General features: G+C 39.1%; 1 protein-coding gene across 1 annotated transcript; it reads right to left on the bottom strand.

Annotated features, from left to right (window-relative positions):
• Window positions 1-3,737: 3,737 nt before the first annotated feature.
• Window positions 3,738-5,275, bottom strand: LOC127103590 (uncharacterized). Its single transcript, XM_051040838.1, has 2 exons — window positions 4,738-5,275; window positions 3,738-4,600 (listed from the first exon to the last, which is right to left on the bottom strand). The coding sequence occupies exons 1-2, from the start codon at window positions 5,273-5,275 to the stop codon at window positions 3,738-3,740; spliced, it is 1,401 nt and encodes a 466-aa protein (XP_050896795.1).
• Window positions 5,276-9,678: the final 4,403 nt, after the last annotated feature.

Genomic DNA, 9,678 nt, shown 5'->3' with positions numbered 1-9,678 from the left:
TATAATCTGGTTTGCTTCTTGCTTGTTCACACATCTAAGCAGAACCAGATCATAATTTCTCTTGTATAATACCTATCCACTTAAGAAGAATTTGGATGATAGTTTCCGAAGATACTTCTTGTCGGTAATGGATGTGTCCGCAAGGTACTCTTGGTTCTCTAAGAATTTTATGATGTCATAGAACCAAGGATAACCGACAGCTTCGTCTTCTGCTGCTAGATAGTAAGCAGGTCCGTCCAAGTAGTTCAGGTAAAAGGATGGTGCTTCGTTCTTCCACTTAACTTTAAACATGGACGCCAAAGTTGCCAAGGCGTCAGCTAGTTGATTCTCTTCTCAAGGGATGTGGTGGAATGTAATTTCATCAAAGTAGGGGACTAGTTTCAAGACATGCTCTTTGTAAGGAATGAGTTTATGATCTCTAATATCCCAATCTCCTTTGACTTGGCTGATTACCAAGGTTGAATCTCCGTAGACTTCCAAGATTTTGATCCTAAGATCGATAGCAACTTCAATACCAAAGATGCAAGCTTCGTATTCGACCATATTGTCCGTGCATTGAAAACATAATTTGGCGGTGAAGGGGAGGTGGAAATTAGTTGGAGAAGTGATTACTGCCCTAACGCCATTGCCATGAGCATTAGAAGCTCCATCAAAAACCAAGGTCCATCGGGATCCAGGCCCGGGTCCTTCCTCGGGACCGAGGATGTTGCAATCCCTAATCAACATGATATCCTCGTCGGGGAATTCAAAACGCATATACTGATAGTCTTCCAAGGGTCGTTGTACGAGATAATCAGACAATACACTCCCTTTAATGGCCTTTTGAGTGAAATGTTGGATATCGTACTCGGTTAAAGTCATTTGCCATCGGGCTACTCTACCGGTTAGAGTTAGCTTCTCAAAGATGTATTTGACAGGATCCATCTTAGAGATCAACAACGTTGTATGAGTGAGCATGTATTGTCTTAAACTTTTGGCAGCCCATGCTAGTGCACAACAAGTCTTTTCAAGCGTCGAATACCTACTCTCGCAATGAGTGAACTTCTTGCTTAAGTAGTATATTGCATGCTCTTTTCTACCAGTCTCGTTATGTTGGCCGAGGACACATCCCATAGATCCTTCGAGAACGGTGAGATACATGATTAATGGTCTACCAGGTATATGAGGCATCAACACAGGATGCTCTTGTAAATACTCCTTTATTTTCTCAAATGCGTCTTGGCATTCATCGTTCCAAATAATGGCTTGATCCTTTCGAAGAAGTTTGAAGATTGGATCACAAGTGGCAGTGAGGTGAGATATGAACCTAGAAATGTAGTTCAATCTACCCAGGAATCCTCAGACTTCCTTCTTGGTTTTGGGTGCAGGCATAGCTTGAATGGCTTTTACTTTCACGGGATCTACTTCAATGTCGAGTTGGCTGACGATAAAACCTAGAAATTTACCGGACCTTACCCCAAATGTGCATTTGTTGGGATTAAGCCTCAATTTGAACTTCCTCAACCTCTCAAACAACTTTTCTAGATTGACAAGGTGTTCCTCTTTAGTTTGAGACTTGGCTATCATATCGTCGACATATACCTCAATCTCTTTATGGATTATATCATGAAAGAGAGTGACCATGGCTCGTTGGTATGTGGCGTCGGTGTTCTTCAATCCAAAAGGCATCACCTTGTAGCAGAAGGTGCCCCATGGCGTTATGAAAGTGGTTTTCTCCACATCTTCTTGAGCCATACGGATCTGATTGTAACCAGAGAAACCATCCATAAAAGAGAAAACAGAGAACTGGGCGGTATTGTCTACTAGCACGTCAATGTGTGGTAGTGGAAAGTCGTCTTTGGGACTTGCTCGATTTAGATCTCTATAATCTATGCACATTCTTACTTTGCCATCCTTCTTAGGTATAGGCACAATGTTAGCAATCCATTGAGGATAATTGGAGACTGCTAGAAAGTCGGTGTTGAGTTGTTTTTGTACCTCCTCCTTGATTTTCATAGCCATATCGGGACGGGTCCTTCGTAGCTTTTGCTTTACTGGAGGGCATTCTTTTTTAAGAGGAAGATGGTGGACCACAATGTTGGTATCGAGGCCGGGCATGTCTTGGTATGACCATCCAAACACATCTTTGTACTCCTTTAAGAGTTCGCTCAATTTTGCCTTTACCTCGTTTTGTAGAGCAGGGCCAACTCGGACTTCTTTTGCTTCCTCGTCTGTCCCAAGGTTAATCACTTCCACTGATTCTTCGTGCGGCTGGATGACTTTTTCCTATTGCTTGAGCAACCTTGCCAATTCTTCAGGGAGTTCGGCCTCTTCCTCACACTCTTCATCGGCTTGATTAATCGGGTTGTCAAAGTCATGTGAGACTGTAGCAGAATTACCATTGGTGGTTGTCGAGGATGATCTGCATGATTTAAGGTTCACGACTTTTATTGATATGAAAGAAAGGATGATTTGAAAAGATTTTTTTTTAAAGAAAATTGCCATTTTGAAAAAAGGTGAAATAAATAAATGAAAGACAAGGATCTCAAAATTGATTGCGAACATGAACCTTTTTTCATTAATAATTAATAAGGAAATTTGATGAGGCCCTACAAATGATTCCCTCATGCCATGGGCTCGACATGGGTTCTTTTGATAAAAAAGGAAGGAAAACAACATTGGGAATTACATTTTAATTAGGGTCACTTTGGGTATTTCAATCTCGGTCCATTTGGTGGCACCCTTTCCATCAGTCTTTGTGAAGATCAATTTGGCATCTTCTTCTTCGTCTTCTTCCATGACACAGATACGATTGTCATCAAGGTAATCGGTGCTTGAGAAGTTTTCGGATAGCGGGAGGACTGATCCCTTTGTAGCTATCGGCGCGGGCTTCTTCAAATTCTAGGAGTTGTATCCTAAACCGATACGTTCCTTATTGGTAGGAAGTTCAAGCAATCTTTCCCATCCTTGGGGGTGTCCATCCTTTATGATTGTCAGGGCGTCCTTAAGAGATGCCATTGGAGATTCAACATCTTTTGATTCATCCTTTGTTGAGCAGACCATTTCAACATTTATAACTTCAAAAGATTGGAACGGTACTTCCCTCATCTCCCCTTCTCCTTCAACGTATCGGAAAGATGCGAGGTGACTTACCATAATATCCTCTTCACCCTCGACAACAACTAGTTTATCACCAGCTAAGAATTTCAACTTTTGGTGGAGCGTTGAAGTGACTGCACCAACTGAATGGATCCAAGGCCTTCCAAGCAGACAACGGTAGGCTGGATAGATGTCCATTACGAAGAAAGTGATAAGGAAAGTATGGGGACCAATCTTCATAGGCAAATTCACCTCACAGATTACAGTCCTCCTAGTCCCGTCGAATGCTCTTACTATAAGCTCACTCGGCTTCATTACAAGTCCTTCGACAGTTAGCTTAGCAAAGGAACTCTTAGGCATCACATTGAGGGAAGACCCAATATCTACCAAAACTCTTGATAGGACTATGTTCATACACTCAATAGAAATGTGGAGAGCCTTGTTATGATTCCTCCCCTCGGCGGGAAGCTCTTCATCACTGAAACCCAAGCTTAAGCTAGTAATGATATTGTTAACTACCCCTTCAAACTGACAAACAGATATCTCTTGCGGTACATGAGATATCCTCAGAAATTTTACTAAAGCATCCCTATGGGTCTCTGAGCAAATTAATAAAGACAACATTGAGATCTTCGAGGGTGTCTAGTTAAGCTGATCAACTACTCAATAATCGCTCTTCTTGATAATGTGTAAGAACTCGTATACTTCATTGGAAGGTGCGGGGTCTTGTCATTGATTAACACCATCAATTTGTTTGCCTTTGTCTGAAGTTGAAGGATTGATAGTTCCAATTGGAGTGAGTGTCGGTGCAAATATCCTTCCACTTCTTGTAATTCTCCAATGCCGATGATATTGATCATTGGATCGCTAGACTTCAATGGTTCTTCTTGAATTTTCTGGCCATGAATGTAGACTGAGGTATCGTACACCCATGGGACTGCCTTGGTGTCAACATATGGGAATGGTACGGGAACCGTTATTATGATCGAAGTAACAGGATTTGTTGACAGAGTTAACTGAGAGAAGTCATATGGAATTTGAAGAGGAGGGACTTCGTCGTATGGTATTTCGAGGGTTGACACATCTTCTTTTGTGGACGGGCAGTCTACCACCAAGATCCCTTGGTCCATTAATTTTTGTATGATAGACTTCAACGTCTTACACTGTCGCGGGTTAATCAGATAGTGTTCATAGTCGTTACTACATATGGGAAAGGCATTATCCCTCATTAAATCATTCTTGATCTCGATGAGTGGTGTTTTTAATTCGTCCACACAGGACATCAATCTCCTTCCATTGTCAACTTCCATCATATTCACGGTTGCATTGTTGTGAGGGGGCATCGGGTTGTTATTTACATTCGGCTCATTGGGGGCGAACGTGATTGCCTTAGAATCAATAATATCTTGAACCTTGTACTTTAATGCTTTACAATTCTCGACCGAATGCCCAGGAGCGCCAGAATGAAATTCACAATAGGCATTTGCATCATAACCGGGAGGAAGAACTGCTGGTGGGGGTCCTAACTCCCTTAGTTGACAAGTGATCCTCTCAATAAATATGGTAGAATGTGGCTATACGGCATGGGAACCGTGTCAAATCTTCTCTCGGGTCTTCGCATCCTTTGTTGTTGTTGCTGTTGATATTGTTGTTGCTGACGTTGCGGTTGTTGTTGATAACGTTGTGGTTGTGGTTGTTGGTAGCGTTGCTGTTGTTGAGTTTGAAAAAGAATTGTAAATGGTTGTTGTTGACTTGGTTGGACAGGAGCTATGGAGGCTACTTGTGGATAAGAGGCATTTCTTGTTTGAATGATAGAGGTGACATTGGTCTCGCCTTCTCGTTTTTTACCATAGGGAACAAAAGGTTTCTTCGATGCACTGGAAGTACTGGCAGAGTTCTTGATCTTTCCCATTTTAATCATATTTTCTATTCTTTCACCGGCTAAGACCAGGTCGGAAAATCCCGAAGAGGTGTTCCCTACCATTCTGTCAAGGTATGAACCTTGTAGGTTTCCCATAAACATGTCTACCAGTTCTCTTTCTAGCAATGGGGGTTGTACCCTAGCAGCCAATTCCCTCCATCGTTGGGCATACTCTTTGAAGGACTCCTCAGACCTCTGGGTCAGATTTTGCAACTGCGTGCAATTAGGTGCCATATCAGTGTTGTACTGATAGTTCTTGGGGAATGCCTCGGCCATTTCCCTCCATGTGTGAATATGGCTGCCCTCCAGTTGCATGTACCAATCCAAAGATGCCCCACTGAGGGAATCCTAGAAAAAATGCATTAAAAGTTGATCATCGCTAGAATATGCATCCATCTTTCGGCAGTATGCCCTAATGTGCATCCTAGGGTCGTTGTTTCCCTTATATTTTTCAAAGTCCGAAACTTTAAACTTGTCCGGAATGATGACCCCGGGTACCACGTGTAAGACCCTAATTTTGTCCCTAAGATCCCTCATGGCATCATAACATTGCCCTTGCATTGCCTCAAGGATCATAAGCATCTTGGTTCCCTTTGCCTTTGGGTGGGACTTCTTGAGAGTGGTTTGAGATCACCAAGCATGCTTGAATTGTATATCATTGCTTTTCTTATTTTGTCTACTAACCAAAAGCACAAAAATATGTCACTAACATCTTTTGTTTGTAGCTTGAGCAATCACAAGGTCCAAAGCTTCCAGGAGATCTTTTGTGCAATGATATGGCCAAGAGGAGAGGAAAGCAAGCATGGTAATGGTTCCCAAAGCTCTCATCCATCAAGTATGCCCCCCTAGCATCTCAATTCATCATTTTGATCAAAGCAAGTCAAAGGGTTTGAGGTTTGTGCCCCAAGGAAACCTTAATTCATCTGTGCACCATAATGCCTTGCTCTTGAAGCAACCTCAGCCCATGATCAAATACAATCAAGAGAAGTTATTTAATTCATCATTTCATGCATAATTGAACTTATTTGAGTGTCCTCAATCATCAATTCATCAAGATATGAGTCATGGACTTGAGGAGTTGATCAGTCAATTCATCTAACTATTTTGAAATGCACTGAGACCTAACATTTTATGTGTTGATCAAATGGAGATGTCTCCAAAAGAAAAAATGTTCTTAAGGACAATATGAATAACTTTCATGTTCATAAAAAATTTATTCGAAGCTTGGAAGGCCATCTCCCATTCCAATATATTATAGGTCATTTTGACTGAAACCCTAATTTTGGGTCAACTTCCCAAGGACATAACTCATTCATTTTTTATGATTTTGAGGTGGGATCAAATGCATTGGAAATCTTAAGATTTCTACTTCAAATTTTATGTTGAACAAAATTTCAAAATCTCAAAGGAAATATATGTGATAATGCAAGACATTATAGGTCATTTTGGGCCAAATGCATTAAAAGGCAAAAAAGTCCAACTTCAAGTACCCATAACTTCTTCATCCAAAATCCAAATGATGCAAAATTTAAGTCCATTTTGATTGTCTTGAAACGATCTACAACTTGGGTGTTGGAAGTGTTTTCATTTGAAGCTTGAATCATCAAAATAGAAGGGCTTGAACATTGGCCAAATTTAGAAACTTTGCCTTGACATGTTTTGCACCTTGCACTTTAAACTCAAACTTCACCAATTTCCACATACCAAATGGATTTTTTCCCAACATAACAATTGTTCCTTACATCAAAACCTTTCCAACCATTACTCGTATGATCATGTTTGGAGTTGGCAAGTGTTAGTTTCGAAGAGGAGAAGTTTTTAGTTCAATTATGCATAACATGTGAGAATTCATTACACAAGCCTTTGCCTCTCAAATTACACGTCCATTTCACCTTGGTTTGATTTCAGATTGCATTTGGCATTGTTTTTGGGCCTTGTGCATGGTCATGCAAGCCCATGCAAGGATTATCCATGTTCATGCACCCGGATTAACTCATCTTCTCCTTGCCATTTCCTCTATAAATAGAGACCCTATTCCATTCAAAATGGACACCGGATTCAACCTGAATTGCTGCAGAAATTAAAACCCAACCTCTCACCAAAGAAGCAATTTCATTTTCTTCAAATTTTTCAGATCCAAAATTCAACTACATCTGGTTGAATCTTTGGATCTAAAGCTTCTAAATCTCCATCATTTAGTTCATTGATCTTCTGTTTTGGCAAAGCAAGCAAGGAATCGAGCTTAAATCTCCAGAATTTAAGTTTGTTCATCAACTGGTATTTGCTTCGAATCTCTCATTTCTTTTATCTATTTGCCTGGCCAAAGTTTTTCTGAAGTCCTCACTTGAGAGGCAAGCTAGTGGTAGCTTCAATTTCGTTTTTCTTTGATCTGCATTTTTCATACCTGAATCTTCCACCTCAGATTTCTCAACCTATAGGAATCTTGAGTGTGATTCAAGGTTACAGGGGTGATGTACATCACCCCAGCTCCATTTTGGTGTAAGGATCGTGCACTTTGGTTGCCTTTTGAATCTCTGCAATTTTGGCTGGAAAACGCATGCTCACCAGAGAAGAAGGTGGCTCCGGTGGCCGTCTCTCTCTAGTTTGAATCTGAGCCATTGGATTGAGTTGTCCAAATCTAATCTTGGCCTTTGATTGTTATGACTTTTATTTAATCTATGTGTGGTTGCATTGACTTGGTCCTATGATGCGTGCGCATGCCATTGCCTTTAGATCATCCACGTCATTTAATGAAAGGAGATCTAACGCGCCAGGATTTTCCACATTTTCTAATTTTTGATTTTATTTTGTTTATTCCATTTTATTTCAAAAATCAATATCTCTCTCATTTTTAATCCAAAAATTATGGGACCAATTGCATTAGTATCCAAATAAATTCTAGTTTCTATTTCTGATTTTTAATATTTTTTATTTTATCATTTGATATTTTTTATGAATTTTCTCTTTTCTGGTTGTTTTTAATTCATTTTAAATAGTTTTTGATATTCAAAAAATACAAAAATATTTTCCTAACCTATTTGAATGATGATGGATCTATGAAAAATATTCTCATCAATTTTTTAATTGATTTGAGATTTATTTGAGATTTTAGTTCAATTAGGTTATTTTTATTCATTTTTAATTGATTAAAAATAGTTTCTGACTTTTAAAAATGCTGAAATTTTTTGTCAAACTTTGTTTGACCTTGTTAAACTTGGGATAAATTACTTGGACCTTTCAAGGTTGATTTGAAGTAATTTTGAAGTTTGACCTTTCTTTTATTTTTTAATTCAATTTTATTTTTAATATTAAAAAATGCCAAAAATATTTTGTTCATTTCTTGACTTCCAATCTTCATCTCACTTCTGTTTTTGATTGTTTGACTTTGACTTTCAATGTTATTGGTCAATATATGGTGATTGGTACTTGGTATTTCATTTAATGCATTTGTATCATTTTGCCTTCTTTTGTTTCCATTTATTCATCTCCTTCTTCTTCTTCTTCTTCTTTTTCTTTTTGATCAATGAGTTGAAGGTTGATAAGTTAGCATTGACTAGGGAGACTTAATCTTCCTTGATCCAAACCTAATTCATCTTGATCAATTGATCAAGTGAATGACTTTGCATTAAGGATAGGTTGTTTCCTAAATCATGCAAAAGGCTTAAACCAATACAAGATCAATTCTCTTCTTCTTTTTGGCATGGCAAGTTGTTGGAACTTGGTTCACTAATCAAGACTTCTAATTTGTGTTGTTGCCTACTTTATTATTGACCGGCCTCAGATAGTTGTGACTTCTACATAAGTCCAATTACGATTGCTTAACATAGCGCTAAATTTGCCTTATGGCACACTAACTACTAACACTAACTGTAACACCTCAAAATTTGCCCTCCTCTTCTTGGGACTAGCTTAGCATATTGCATTTCATTTTTTAGGACATTAGGCATTTGCATATGGCATATCATGTGAGAATAAACAAGTCATCCTCCTAAATCTTTCTCAGAAGATAGAGAGGTTAAGAGATTCATGCCTGAAGGTCTCATGGGTTGATCACTAGCCATCTGAGGGTTTGTGATTCAATTAGGGTTTTTTTGGTCCCTCAAGGAGTTTGAGCATTATCTTATTGGCAATGGTACATCATCATCATCATGGTTTTATCATCACCAAGGGATTCATTAGTCATGATCATGTTCCTTGGGATTAGGGTTTTGACCTCTGGTCAACCCTAATCAATGGTATTCTTTCAACCAGGGATTCTCAAGGAGATGAGGTCTTTCTTGAGAAGGAGATCATCATATGATTTTATTGAGCTTGTATAAGCTAGGGTTTCATTTTGGAGCCATTTCATCAAGTGGTTGAGGCTCAAAGTCATTTGAGCATGTTCAAGTCATCTGTCAACCAGAAAGTCAACAGAAAGTTAACTGAGGGCTAGGAGGTGGAGAAATGAGTTTCAACATCTCATTCATGTTCAAAAGAGGCTTATTAATCGTTACAAATGCATATCTTGAAGAATTTGAGGTCAGATCAAAACTTTCCAAAAATGGAAAGTGACCTATAATTGAAAGTTTCCCAAAATGGAAAGTTTTTGATTCAAATCCAACTTGATCTTGCATCATCAAAGAAGCTTCAAATGAAATTTTGTCCGACATGAAAGTTGAAGATCTCTCTCTCTCTCATTT

Source organism: Lathyrus oleraceus, chromosome 7 (genome assembly GCF_024323335.1).
Source record: "Lathyrus oleraceus cultivar Zhongwan6 chromosome 7, CAAS_Psat_ZW6_1.0, whole genome shotgun sequence".
In the NCBI taxonomy this organism is placed as follows: domain Eukaryota; kingdom Viridiplantae; phylum Streptophyta; class Magnoliopsida; order Fabales; family Fabaceae; genus Lathyrus; species Lathyrus oleraceus.
This window is presented reverse-complemented; position numbering and strand designations above follow the sequence as displayed.